Here is a 14,855-nt window from a genome sequence, read left to right as displayed (position 1 = left end):
GACCACCAAAAGTGTGCCTGTTTGATCTGGCACCTCTGAATTGGCATGTCCACGCCAGCTGGGATGTCGCCAAGCAGGTTTCCTGCCCACTTCTGGAGAATCGTTGAAAAGCAACAATCCTTGTGAAGGCCCATCACTCCCTACCAATGGAGTACATTCATTTTGAACATAAAAAAAAGAGACTGACAAAAAGGCCACAAAAAACGCCAAAAATGACCCACATGCAATGAAATGACTCATTTATTTATGTGAGAACCATCTTACCGTCAATCTCCATGTCATCAAACAATGAGACCAGACTTTCATCTAAGGAAATGTGTGATTCGTCACTTTCCTCATCTGTGAAATATTCTGATGTGCTGGCATCACTCCGTAATCTACCAACTCCCACAAACCCTTTATTCCTCTGGAATGACAAGATCTGTCCGGCTAAACGCTGACCTTTACCTTAAAGATACAAGGACAAGATTCACCAACAACAGTCAGGCTAATTTAAGTTATGTAGAATTAAATTCTCTACACATTACTTAGAGAAAACAAAGCCAGACTGAAGTAAACGTGGTCATGGCCCCAGAACATGTACATGACAGCTGTCAGATCATGTGAACAGACTCACTGTTCTTGTTGTTGACAGGAGACTGAGTTTTGTGCTCCGAGAGCAGAGCGCTAAGCCACAACGCTTTCATTTGTCCGAGGCGGAAGCTCCCGAGGCACAGGGCATTGTTGGCGTGGTCCAGCCCCAGACGGCCGAGCAAGAGGGTGACGGCAGGGTCATCGCCCCTCCTGACACACACGCTCAGAGCTCCACGTAACTGCTGCTCATGAACACCTGCAGAAACCAGCAGCTCCAGCAGTGCCAGAGGAGCCCCTCGATCACAAACCTGCTCAAACACAGCAACAGGTTCTTTACAGTGAGGAATGACAACCAGTTATATATTAGTCAGACTTTCCTGAAAGAAAAGAGCTAGGATATGAAAAGAAGAAAGGCATACATATCTAGAATGGCTAAGCAAATATAATGGGCTAATTTTCATTTTGGGGTGAACTATTCCTTTTAGAGTTAAAGGGATAGCTCACCCAAAATTTTAAATTCTGCCATTAATTACTAACCCTCATGTCGTTACAATTTCCTAAAACTTTCGTTCATCCTCAGAACACAACTGAATTTTTTTTAATTAAATGCGAGAGGTTTCTGTCCCTCCATTGACAGCCTAACAGTCCTGTCATTTTCTAAAGTGACCAAAAAACTAAAATAATGACATTTTCTTCACCTCGTCACTTCACCCCGCCTCCACTCAGATTGACGCGCGCACAGCCTGCAGGAGACAGACCTCCGCTTTTTTGCAAAGCAAGGGTAAACAAATAACTTTGAATAATACAACATTTCTTTACTCAAACACTATGTCTGTAAAGGCTATTGTTTTTGTGTGTTTAAAGACTGGAGAAGTAGGTTTTTTTGCCATCTAGCCAACATACTTTTGTACGTTTGAAATATCCTGTGCATAAGTGCTTAATCGTTTATATCATGAGATTTTGGCCAAGTGTATGAAACAGCAAAAAAAAAAAGAAACATAAAAATATATATATATATATATATATATATATATCCTAACCTGTAAAAGGTGATGATGGCATATAATGCGTTGCATTTTCCTCAGATGCGGACAAAACACAGATCTCCTCATTCGCCGGCCAAAAACATTGTTAACTCCATTTGAGCTTGTTTTTCATATAGCCTGATGTTAATTGCAGGTGTCTAATGACGCAGTGTTTTTAATTATTTATTGCGCTGAAGAGAAGCGCACTCTGAGAGAGTTCATGGATTCAAATGACTGATTTAATCTTAGAGTTTGTGTGGATTTATTTTATTATTCAAACCTACAACCTATGTTGAATAAATGCAAGAATTTCCCTCATTGTAAACTTGAAAGCTGCGAGAATTATTAAAACCATGCGACACATAGTCCCCCACAGAAATTTAGGACCTGATTAAATATAACTCTATTAGGCTTTACAGAGATTTGAACTTTTTCAGAAAAGTTTTTAGGCCTGGAAATTGTTGTTTTAAAATCGCATGTTATCGGCATTTCCATGTTATTCATGACCTTACAGACCCTATAAAAGCAACGGATGCACGCTCTTAATCACTTAAACTGGTCCACCAATGTGATTGCGCGAGTGCTCCGTTACCTGTCCCTTCTGTAATCGCGTGCCGGAACCGTTACCCCGCTTTTTTTCCGGGACCTCACAATTTACAAATTAAGCACTGGGTATACTGTCCATGTCCAGAAAGGTAAGAACCAGTTCACCAAATCGAACTGAATCGTTTTAAACGGTTTGCGTCTCCAATACGCGTTAATCCACAAATGACTTAAACTGTTAACTTTTTTAATGTGGCTGACACTCCCTCTGAGTTCAAACAAACCAATATCCCGGAGTAATGCATGCACTCAAACAGTACACTGACTGAACTGCTGTGAAGAGAGAACTGAAGATGAACACCAGCCGAGCCAGATAGCGAACGATAGACTGACTCGTTCACGAGTCAAGAACCGGTTGCATCGGTTTTCGGATCACCAGTAGTTCTTTCGGACAGATCGACTCGGTTCACCGGTTCTTTTGCGCTCGACGTAATGGCGTCATTTGCGATGATTGCCCTTGATTCAAGCCTTCGGTTTACCTGGGCTCATAACACTAGCACAGAATCAGTTCAGAATCAATCACCAAAAGAATCAGTTCGGTTCAGACGCCCTGTGTGTCAGTCTGCTTCACGCTGAATCACACATGCGCAGTGTCATCAGCTCCTCGGTTCTCGAATCGGACGCGTCTAACAGAAATGGTTCTTGACTCGAGAATGAGTCAATCGTTCGTTCGATATCTGGCTCGGCTCGGTGTTCATCTTCAGTTCTCTCTTCACAGCAGTTCAGTCAGTGTACTGTTTGAGTGCATGCATTACTCCAGGATATTGGTTTGTTTGAACACAGAGGGAGTGTCAGCCACATTAAAAAAGTTAACAGCTTAAGTCATTTGTGGATTTGTGGAACCATTTAAAACGATTCAGTTCGATTTGGTGAACTGGTTCAAAAAGATCCGGTTACATCGAATGATTCGTTTGCGAACCGGATATGACAAACTGCTTTGTTTTGATCTCTCTCACAACAGACACGGAAGCTGAATAAAGTCGTAGTTTGTGCTATTTTTGGACCAAAATGTATTTTTGATGCTTTAAAAAATTCTAACTGACCCTCTGATGTCACATGGACTACTTTGATGATGTTTTTCTTGCCTTTCTGGACATGGACAGTATACCGTACACACAGCTTCAATGGAGGGACAGAGAGCTCTCGGACTAAATCTAAAATATCTTAAACTGTGTTCCGAAGATGAATGGAGGTCTTACGGGTTTGAAACAACATGAGGGGGAGTTATTAATAACATAATTTTCATTTTTGGGTGAACTAACCCTTTAATCTGTCAATGGAGGGATAGAAACCTCTCGGATTTAATTGAAAATATCTTCAACTGTGTTCAGAGGATGAACGAAAGTATTGTAATGTAATTACTTGCGTGAGTAGTTTACATACAAAGTCAATGGAAAGACGTGAATAGAGGCTAAATTCATGCCAGGTCGATGCTTATGATGCGAAATGAGTGATGAATTTGAAGTGAACACACAATACTTGATTCTTTCACGTCTTCCGCTCAAGTAAAAAAATGTCAACTCGAGCGGTAAATTAGCCTGATGCATTCTCACACAAGACCATCAGCGAAGAGCGGTTGTATCAGAAAATGGAGGAGAGTATTATTGTAGCCATCTGGAGAAGAAGGTGAAATTCACCGAGTTGTGTGCGGCTCTGTATGGTGCTGTGAACCTAGACATGTCTGCGTTTGGCTTTCTGGCATTTTTGGGACTTCCACAACAGGTACCATGGTTGATTACTGTCGGGATGTTATTTCACATCACTTGAAGCGAGCAATCATTGTGGAAAAAACTATGATAGTTGTTTTAACCTGTTTTTGTGGAAGTCCCAAATATGTTGAAAAGCTAAACACAGACATGTCTGGGATCACGGCGCAAAAAAAACTGTGAATTTCACCATCTTCTCCAGGAACTGTGCCTGGATGACAGCCGCCTCCAGCGCCGATTGGCTTAACCTTTACGTGAAAATACATCATGCAAATTTTACAAGATTGAGGCGAATATAGGCAAGGCAAGTTTATTTATAAAGCACATTTCGTACACAATGGTAATTCAAAGTGCTTTACATAAAAGAAAGTAAAATAATCATGACTAAATTATATAGTATGTGTTTGTGGCAAATGCGTTGTGCATTTTGCATTATCCACCAAAAATTCTCCTATATTCGCATCTTTGAATTGACTCTGTATGTACTTTGTATCTACTTGCGCAAACAATTAAATTCGCATTTGGTGTGAACCCACCATTAGAGGATCGGAACAACATGGGGTGAGATATTAATGACAGAATTTTCATATTGGGTGAACTGTCCCTTTAAGGAATTGAGGTTTATGTATCACACCTGATATATAAGTGAATCGCTCTTTGTTTTCTTGTTGATGTCAGCACCCAGCTGGATGAGACATTCTGCCATGTCCACATCACCGTCCTCACACGCTCGGTCCAGCAGCGTGTACAGGATCTCACTGTCCGCCACCATCTTAGACAGGCACAGGCAACTCATTCCCTGCAGCTGAAGCACAACAAAGTCTAGGGTTAATCAGGGGTTCTTGTCTTGTTTAAGAACTGTTGGTTTAACTTTCTTACTGGATCTCGGCGCTGGTCTGTTGTACTTTCCCGCAGGATCTGGAAGATTTCTTTCTCGAAGGCTTCTTTCTGCAGCCATGCTGCGGCACTCGAGCAGGTGTCCAACAACTTCCACACCGCCCGAAGACCCTATCGACAAGAACAAACTGTTAGGGAAAACCTCAAAAACAACAAACCTTTTGACTTTGAACTGGTATTACTATAAACTGTTTTGAGCTACCTTTAGAAGCATGACAGTGTCCTCTTTGTGTTGCCGTACAGAGCTGACCAAAACTGAGGCCAGTACAGGCACCACCATACGAGAGAGCTTCTTCTTAGAGATGAGGTGAAACAGAAGACTAAGGCCCCAGTAGTGAACTTCTACAAAGGGTGAGGATTTTCAGTTAATATACAGCCGGGCGATGCTTACATACTCAACAGAGTGTTGCAGGGATGACATTTGTGTAGGCTAATATGCAGAAAACAAGTTTTTAGCACTCCCAGTTCCATGATCCTGAAGTTAATGGGTTTTTTGTTAAATGCTTGAAATACGGTGTGTGTTCAAGTTAATAGACAATAATATACACAAGTAATACCGCATTGTGATTTTTAAAATTTAATTAAACATTAAATATCATCACACAATATGTGTCACAAAAGCGCAATGAACATGTCCGTGTAGCACAGAGTGTAAGACAGAAATGCATTCTGTGTGATCTCCTGAATAGTGGGTGGATTTGGGGCAGAATAAGCACCCCCAAATGTCGCCATTCAAAAGTCTGCCTGGGATTAGAAGCAGAGGCATGGACTCACCGCGCTCCTGTGGAAACATCTGCAGCGTATGAAGAACCGTATCTATCGCTCCCTGCTGGCACATGAGGTCAACGGCTCCAGAACAGTCAGCTAGCGCCGAGAGCACACCAAGTCCACACTCCTGAATCTCCTCACTACTGATAAACTAAACACACATCGCAAATTAAACACCCACTACATTTACAGTACTTCAAAAAAAAAAAAAAAAAAAATTGCAGTATTGGGATTTCAATTGTTGACTTCCATTGAAAATTAGCAAGGAGAAGTGAAGGTATCTTAAAGATATATATTAAAGGAACAGTTCAACCCAAACAATGAAAATTCTGTCATCAGTTGTGGTTCTCGTCCTCATGTTGCTTCAAACTCATTCAAGATTTCCGTTCACTTCATTCATCAATAGAAATAAAGAGGTTTAATTTTCTGTCTCTTCATTTAAAGCCTAATCCATCAAACCTTTCAAGCTTCAAAAAGAGTTTAAAGACACTGTAAAAGTAGTCCATAAACAGCAGTTTAGCCGTGAAAGCATACATGAACTTCTGTTTCCCATATCTGATTTGTTCTGTGTGTCCATCACTGTTTATGTGTATTAAAGCCTAAATTAAAGCGGATTAAATCGCTCAATTCATATGGACGACTTTTACAATGCCTTTGAAAGCATTGACATTTCGGAGGAATGGACAGAAAACTCTCAGGTTTCATTAAACATATCATCATTTGTGTTTTGAGGATGATTACAAAAACATGACTAAATGATGACAGAATTTTCTTTTTTAATGTACTATCCCTTTAATCTTAATCCATTTTCAGTTGTAAAAAGCACAATTTTGTGGCGATACGCTAGTTGTCTCTCCATATTAAGCAAAGATTCTTGAAGACACTTCACCTTTATTACGCATTTTGGTTATGCTTTCCTTTAGCATTAACGTCCATGCTGAATTACCCAGCTATTCTAGCTTGTAAGAAATGTACCCTATTAAGTGCCTGTAGATAGACAGTGTGAGCTCCCTCTAGTACACACTGGTTCTTCAGCACTCGCAGGGACACGTCCACCGTGTCAGGATCCGCCACCGAGGTGCCATGCTCTCTTAAACTCCTGTCTGCACACACAAGAAGACATTATAGATGGAGGCACCTTTTCTGTCATCATTTAGTCGTGAGGGTGGAACAATATGAGGACGAGTAAATATGTCATTTTGTAACTATTCCATTAATGAAATAAAAACACAACTCTTGTAGATTCAGCAGACTGATTTCCTACCTGGACTGAGGAGAACTAAACTGGCTCTGAGACCCTCCAGCTGAACTTCAGGAATGAAGTTATGTGTCCTGAGAGCAGTCAGGATCTGACCGAGCATCAGGGTCCCGTCATCTAGACTGGCCCTCCTGGAGTGACATAAAATTAAGATTCCAGCTGTTTGTTTTTGTCTGTCATACATCACATATGTTGACGTCGTGTGTGCTTACGCTCCCTGGAAGAGTGTGTGAAGCAGTTTGCAGGCTCTTTCACACACAGCGCTGGAGTTTGCGTGTTTCTGCATCAGATGCACAATGTTGACATGAATGCCATGTGACAGCAGCAGGGCCCTTATCCTACCTGAAGTACATAAACACATCTACTACTTAGTAGAGATTTTTAAAAACATACTTTTTATATTTACTCTACACCCACACGTCTCTGTAAAAGATGCAATTTTTCATTGTTTTGTGTAACTCATCTCATCTCGTTGCATGTATCTAAGAGTGAACTGAAGAGAAGTGAACTGCTGAGCTTACTGTGGCGCTGTATTAGTGTGAGTAGTGTACAGGAAGCAGCTTGGAAAACCTCCACACTGGATGAATGCAAAAGCATGGCAGCCATGATGAGAGAATGAAGGGGAGGTCTGTGGGACGGAAACAAACCAAATCTACATAAATACGACATCACAGCCTGAGCTCATTAACATAAGACCGAACAATAAATTTAAATATCATCACATATTCAGTATTCAGCAACATAAGACCTGCCTGATAAGAACAGTTTTAAGAGGATTGCCAATCATAACTAAGGACATTTATTTCAATAATATTGGTCTCCATCTCTAATTATAAGAGGACTTTTGGACAAAACATGCTACAGTAGATTGCACAGAATATGAAGGAATGCTAACCTTCCTTCCAGTTCCACATGGTTGAAGGAGTTGTAATGAAGCAGCAAGCTGTTTAAAGCCCAACATACAGTTTCCTGATTGGACCAAGAGAGAGAAAAAGTTACATATTCACTAAAGTAAAAGCAAAAGAATGAGTTGATAAGATCATTTCTGTATTGCAGGTTTCAACATGTGCTGTGTCACCTGCACTGCAGGATTGTCAGCATGTCTCTCTAAAGCAGTATAACAGGCCTCTCTCCAGATAAGCATTTCCTCCCCTTGGGTGGCTTCTTTCTGTTTTGCCTCGTCCTCCTCCAGCCCTACATTTTGTACAATACACTCGGCTGAGTGACAGAAAAACAAAACATTAACACAGAGCCACGCACATGACACGCAGGCAGAAAATAAATCAAATAAAAAACATGACACACAGCGGAGGCAACAAATCAGGTTCATGATTTTTTTTAGGTTGCCTTTTGATCAATCAAATGCATCCATTCCTTACTAAATAAAATTATTATTTTTTCTTATTTTTTAGTCTTACGCCAAACCTTTGAATGGTAGTGTACCACAAAAAATATTATTTATTAATAATCAGAAATCAGAGAATCTGGCGCAGCAAATCAGCATATTAGAATGATTTCTGAAGGATCATGTGACACTGAAGCCTGGAGAAATAATGCTGAATTTATGATCAAACTGAATGTTTGATCTGGAATAAAAACTGTTGAAATAAAACACTTATTTTTAATTGTAATAATATTTCACAATATTACAGTTTTATATCAAATGAATGCAGCCTTTGGGAACACAAGGGACTATTTTTTTTCACTCTATCCTTAATTACCTCAAGTTTACTCTAAAGAATGAGCACTTTTGCCGAGTCACTTTGCCAACATCAGCAGAAGGGCTTTTTGGGTTAGTTTGTGGCATAATAAAAATAAAAACATTATGTAAATGAGAGCGTCAAATTGGACATACACTGGTCACTTAAAATAACCAGGTAACACTGTCAGTCATGTATTCAAAATGTATGTCTGGAAAATAACAATCATAAAAATTAAAATAAATCATAAAAAATAGGGTATTGATCCACCTTATATATGGGCTCTAAGGGATCCAGTGGAGAGCCAGGTTCTAAACATATATAGTACTATCATGTTCATTTTCGTGTTCATATTGACTCACCGAGTGCGCTCAGGCAGGAAAGGCCAGTGGTCTGCACTGTGGCATTCTTAGGATAAGAGACACATGCTTTCACCACCACCTTATGGACACCATTAAGCACCAGTATGTTATAGTAACTCTCTGTTAAATGGCAAACAAACATAACATAACTAAAAAATAAACCACTTTCTAAAAGTTATGAGAAAAGCATAATTTCATCATGACCTTTGACCTGGGCCCACCTGAAGTAAATTTCCGTAACAGACAGCAACCAGCCTCCTGTATGGGCTCCGAGTCGAGCCACATGTCCATAGCCTGACAAACTAGACTGTAGCATTTAATGGGTTTGGACATCAGAATCTCAATATTGCTGGCTAGACTCAAGAAAGAGAAGCTTGTTTAATGCGGTTTGTAATAATATGGTTTAATAGTATCATTTAACATATTTTGTAATTCCAAGTTTGTTTTACCTGGAGCAGCCAGTGGTATGAGGACCCTCAGAGCTTGCAGTACCACATTGTCACTGTCCATGAACCGCCTGAGCGCGTCCAAAACCACCTCATGGTCCTTGTTATCAATGAACTCCACCAGGTGAGCATCAGAAACTGACAATCAACCAGGTTAATTAGACAGAAATTAACAATGTCCTTATGACATTGAGAAGTAAATTCTGCTGTCCAACAGTAACAATTTCTTCAAGTTAAGCCAAACTAGTAGACAAACTGTAAAATGTGTCCATGTTTTCCTCACCGTGGAAATTATAGGGCCCTTTATTACTTTTGTACATACTCAAAATGATTTGTAACAAATCAGTGTTACCAGTTTGCAGCAGTAGTTGTAAAGCAGCACATCCCTGTAGCTGAACCTCTTCTTTGTCATGAAATGACCTCATGGTGTCCAGAACCAAGTCAAAAACGTCCATCTCTACCTCGTCCAGAACTTGCATCAGAATCACATCTGATCCACAAACACCAAACATTATTTTCACTTCAGAAAAACAGCAAAATGCACCTCAAGTGAAATTACACAAGCCATATCTAACCATCATCATGATTATGTTTGTGTAAGGGGAATGTGGACTATTCATAACAAGAACTGCATGTAAGAGATGTTTTCTCGATCTCCATATTTGTATAATGTACTGTTATTTCTTAATTATGTCATTTGTAGTACTCATTGCAATGAGTAGTTTATAGTTTGGTCCAAATTTTTATGAAATAAGTTTTTTTCTTTTTTTAATTCCTAAAGAGTTTAAATGAATTAGAAAAATGTTTTCAGACCCAATGCACCACCGTTGTTTAATCAGTACATATAAACATTATGTAAAATCAAGTCTTACCTGACTTCAGTAGGAGAGCCAGAGCTCTCAGGCCCACCATCATCATCTTGGAATCTTTACGATACACTGAAAGCACCTTTAGGATCTGCCTATGAACAAACATGTAAACACTTGCATAAACCTTCTGAACATGGACAAACAGAAATATCTCAGACAACACATTGTTTACCATTGCCACTGCTACTGTGGAAATTTATACAGGTGCTGGTTATATACTTAGAATATCATCAAAAAGTTTATTTATTTCACTAACTCCATTCAAACAGTGAAACTTGTAAATTATATTCATTCATTATACACAGACCGATATATTTAAAATGTTTATTTATTTTAATTTTGATGATTATAACTGACAACTAAGAAAAATCCCAAATTCAGTATCTCAGAAAATCAGAATATTGTGAAAAGGTTCAATATTGAAGACACCTGGTGCCACACTCTAATCACTAATTAACTCAAAGCCCCTGCAAAGGCCTTTAAATGGTCTCTCAGTCTAGTTCTGTAGGCTACACAATCATGGGGAAGACTGCTGACTAAAGACGACCATTGACACCTTGCACAAGGAGGGCAAGACACACAAGGTCGCTGCAAAAGAGGCTGGCTGTTCACAGAGCTCTGTGTCCAAGCACATTAATAGAGAGGCGAAGGGAAGGAAAAAATGCGGTAGAAAAAAGTGTACAAGCAATAGGGATAACCGCACCCTGGAGAGGATTGCAAAACAAAACCTATTCAAAGATTTGGGGGAGATTCACAGAGAGTGGACTGCAGCTGGAGTCAGTGCTTCAAGAACCACTACACACAGACGTATGCAAGACATGGGTTTCAGCTGTCGCATTCCTGGTGTCAAGCCACTCATGAACAACAGACGGCGTCAAAAAGGACTTGACTGCTGCTGAGTGGTCCAAAGTTATGTTCTCTGATGAAAGTAAATTTTGCATTTCCTTTGGATATCAGGGTCCCCGAGTCTGGAGGAAGAGAGGAGAGGCACACAATCCACGTTGCATGAGGTCCAGTGTAAAATTTCCACAGTCAGTGATGGTTTGGGGTGCCATGTCATCTGCTGGTGTTGGTCCACTGTGTTTTCTGAGGTCCAAGGTCAACACAGCTGTATACCAGGAAGTTTTAGAGCACAAAAGGACTTGGCACCTGCACACAGTGCCAAAGCTTCCAGTACCTGGTTTAAGGACCATGGTATTCCTGTTCTTAATTGGCCAGCAAACTCGCCTGACCTTAACCCCATAGAAAATCTATGGGGTATTGTGAAGAGGAAGATGTGATATGCCAGACCCAGCAATGCAGAAGAGCTGAAGGCCACTATCAGAGCAACCTGGGCTCTCATAACACCTGAGCAGTGCCACAGACTGATCGACTCCATGCCACGCCACATTGCTGCAGTAATTCAGGCAAAAGGAGCCCCAACTAAGTATTGAGTGCTGTACATGCTCATACTTTTCATGTTCATATTTTTCAGTTGGCCAAGATTTCTAAAAATCCTTTCTTTGAATTGGTAAAAACAGAAAACAGGACCTCTTGTAATTTAATACTATGGTATGCCACAGGGTTCGGTCCTGAGCCCTTGTACTTGTACAGTGTCCTTGTAAGATCAGCTCTACATTCTTCCTTCTCATAAATATTTAAGTTACATAACATGTTTTAGGTTCACACATTCATTCAAATTTGAGACTTGAATTATTACAATATACTTTTGGCTGGATGCCCCAATGCATTCATAAATACACTGCACTGCGCCTTCAGAGGTCATATGATGCGATTTTAAGTTTTCCTTTCTCTTTGGAGTGTTACAAGCTGTTCATGAATACATAAGATCCCTAAAGTTGCAAAGACTAAAGTCTCAAACCCAAAGAGATATTCTTTATGAAAGTTAAGATTCGTCCAAGCCCTCCTAAACCACTTTTTTTTAAACATGCCCCCACATCTACGTCACTGAGTGGGATTTGCATAACACCTCCCCAAATGGTCATGCATTGAAAGAAGGCACAACTTTTATTCTCTCTGTAGTATGTTACTGTCGCTGCCACCGTGTTGTGAAGACGCTGTGTGTTTTGTTATGAAAGTTAAACTACTTTGTTTGGCCTTCCAAAAGAGGACACAACTAGAAATCAGTGGTTAAGTTGTATTTACAACACTGTTCCAGAACAGTTCAACCCAAATATACAGATGTGTGCAACACATTTTACTGAGGACGAGGACTGTTTCCTGGTAGAGTAGTCCACAATGCCTGTGCTCTGACAAATAATGCTGACTCACAGTCAGTAAGTATGTTTTCATGTGTAAAGATTTTGCCACTGATGATTCAAATGTGAGTTTTGAGCAGTGTAGAGTAGCACTTGTTTTTTTTGTCATTTCTCCAATCACAAATGCAGACATGATTGTATCGCAGCACGATACGCAACGCATAAAAAGGCAGTATAAGTTATTATAATCAGTAATTATGTTCCCACTGGATGCAACAACTGCCTGGTTTATAATGGGTTTTATTGTGTTTGTCTCTTTTAGCAACCTCATATGACCCCTTTAAATGGCTCCTCTAAGCCTTCCTAGCAATTTTACTTTTCACTTTTTCTTTATATATGCTTTTCTTCCACTAACATCTTTATATTTATTTATATGTGTTTTTAATTTCCATTCCAAAGTTTAAAAGCACCTATTAAACTCAGATCCACATTTCGCTGCCTTACCTGCCATCATCTTTGCATTGTGCCTGCATTTTTACTATTGGCATTTCACATGAATTTCTATAATATTTATAATAATAATAGTATATATTATTTATATACAATATAATGTATAATGATAAAACATAAAAAATACAACCCACCATACTGTGCAGTGAAATTACATGTGCTCAAGTGTGTGTGTAGGAATACTTTGTAAAAATTGTTCACTTATTTGTTTGTATGTGACAGCCCAGAATTCCTTAAGGAGTCTCGTTACCACCCAATATTTCTTCGTATATACTTTTACACAAAGAGAGTTTTTCTAAGGCACTCTTTCTTTAGTATAATGTGAAAAGTGCTATAGAAATAACTATATAATAAACAATAGTACAATGCACTATACTATATAAACAGGAGCCCATACAGGCTCATAAACTCACTTGTGCACCTCAGTAAACTCATATTCATCAGGGTTGGCCAGACTGTCCAGAGTGTCGGGACAGATCTCCATCAGACGACAGAGCAGAGACCAGCCTACCTGTGACGAGAACAGTATATCACACTTCACTATAGCCTAAATCACTTTTCTGAGTCAATAAAACACTTCAATTCAATTTACAGGAAAAAAGATTTTACAAGAAACTGTACAAATTTAAACGGTTATTATTATTATTATTATTGAATATAAAATATAGTTTCATACCATTTTAATATACATAATCTTTTCAATGTATATTTAATCAAATTTTTATTTTATTAACTTTTAACAAATAATTATCATTAATTTCAAATATGATTTTTAATATTTGAACATGCACTCTTAAAATGAAACAATGGCAACTATTAAGATCCTTTAACAGCCAAAGAAAATTTCTTCAAAGAAATAGTTTCTTCTCACTAATAATAATAATAATAACAACAACAACAATAATAATAATAATAATAATAATAGAGTTCTTTTAAAAAGTGTTCATTTAAAGCTGTTTACGGAAATAAAAACAGTTTTTTGGGCACTGTAATGAGTGTGCTCAAGGACAAACGGGATTTTCAATAAATTATGACTTAAATTCAAAATGTCTGAAAACTTGGAAAAAACATGAACTCACAAACTGTGCAAATGACGAGCAAATGAACAACCTTCGTGTTATTTCAAAGGTGCTTTTTTTATCATTTTGAGATTGATAGTCTCAGTCCCTGTTCACTTCAATTATATGACAACAAGCAGCATGAAAATTATTCTAAATATCTCCCTTTTCCTAAGTCAAATGGTTCGGGACAACACAGAAGGGAGGGCACTCAAATGGTGACAGGATGTTAGATTTTTGGATAAACTAATAAGCATTTGCCAGGAAATGTGTGCAGGCAATATAAAAGATAACTACCTGCTGAACTTTGTTGTTAAAATGCGATGATAATACCAGAATCAGAGGCATATGGACGTTTTGATCAGCAAACAGCTCAACTGCAGGACAAAAGAAGAACACAGGTCTAAAAATATCTGAGCAGATGTCCCACTGGATAAAGCACACAGAGGGGGGTTAACGTCTGTATAGCTGTCAATGAAAATATTAAGACATGCATCAGAAATATCAACACATTTTCAGTGGTCATGACTCATTATTTACCACAGTGCTCCGTATGGGACAGGAACAGCAGGTCTTGCATAATCTGGACCATGGTGCCCAACTGCTTCCCCTCTTGAAGGTTCAACCTCACCAGCAGCTTCTTCAGCCTGATCCCTAGCTCCTCTTTATCAGCCATGGTCTTCTATTATCTGGCATCAAACACGAGTTTAAAGCAGCTTCTGATACTCACTGACCATGTGGACACAATGTTGCTGCTGCAGGTCATCATCTGTCTCACAGCGCGCGAGCTGTTCTGCCATATTTATGCAAAGCAGAACATGAATTATGATAGAGTAAAGACTGATATGACTGGGCTGTAGTTCCCGATTTCACTCTCGGCGT

The 14,855-nt window shown here is 39.2% G+C and overlaps 1 protein-coding gene across 1 annotated transcript in view; it reads right to left on the bottom strand.

The window, feature by feature from the left end:
• lrrk2 (leucine-rich repeat kinase 2) overlaps positions 1-14,680 on the bottom strand; it is a 53,250-nt gene extending 38,570 nt beyond the window's left edge. The window contains exons 1-21 of the mRNA XM_059546312.1: positions 14,514-14,680; positions 14,271-14,350; positions 13,329-13,426; positions 10,211-10,299; positions 9,691-9,828; positions 9,342-9,476; positions 9,114-9,245; positions 8,893-9,012; positions 7,909-8,048; positions 7,726-7,799; positions 7,352-7,458; positions 7,043-7,172; positions 6,837-6,961; positions 6,548-6,675; positions 5,579-5,723; positions 5,007-5,146; positions 4,787-4,915; positions 4,542-4,712; positions 617-881; positions 265-447; positions 34-140 (exon numbers count right to left, since the gene is read on the bottom strand). Coding sequence (XP_059402295.1) covers positions 34-140; positions 265-447; positions 617-881; positions 4,542-4,712; positions 4,787-4,915; positions 5,007-5,146; positions 5,579-5,723; positions 6,548-6,675; positions 6,837-6,961; positions 7,043-7,172; positions 7,352-7,458; positions 7,726-7,799; positions 7,909-8,048; positions 8,893-9,012; positions 9,114-9,245; positions 9,342-9,476; positions 9,691-9,828; positions 10,211-10,299; positions 13,329-13,426; positions 14,271-14,350; positions 14,514-14,649 — 2,772 coding nt within the window. The 5' untranslated portion in view covers positions 14,650-14,680. The remainder of the gene's footprint in view (positions 1-33; positions 141-264; positions 448-616; positions 882-4,541; positions 4,713-4,786; positions 4,916-5,006; positions 5,147-5,578; positions 5,724-6,547; positions 6,676-6,836; positions 6,962-7,042; positions 7,173-7,351; positions 7,459-7,725; positions 7,800-7,908; positions 8,049-8,892; positions 9,013-9,113; positions 9,246-9,341; positions 9,477-9,690; positions 9,829-10,210; positions 10,300-13,328; positions 13,427-14,270; positions 14,351-14,513) is intronic.
• Positions 14,681-14,855: the final 175 nt, after the last annotated feature.

Source organism: Carassius carassius, chromosome 50, assembly GCF_963082965.1.
Source record: "Carassius carassius chromosome 50, fCarCar2.1, whole genome shotgun sequence".
NCBI classification, from domain to species: domain Eukaryota; kingdom Metazoa; phylum Chordata; class Actinopteri; order Cypriniformes; family Cyprinidae; genus Carassius; species Carassius carassius.
Note: the sequence above shows the minus strand (reverse complement) of the source record. Positions and strands in the feature narration are given on the sequence as shown.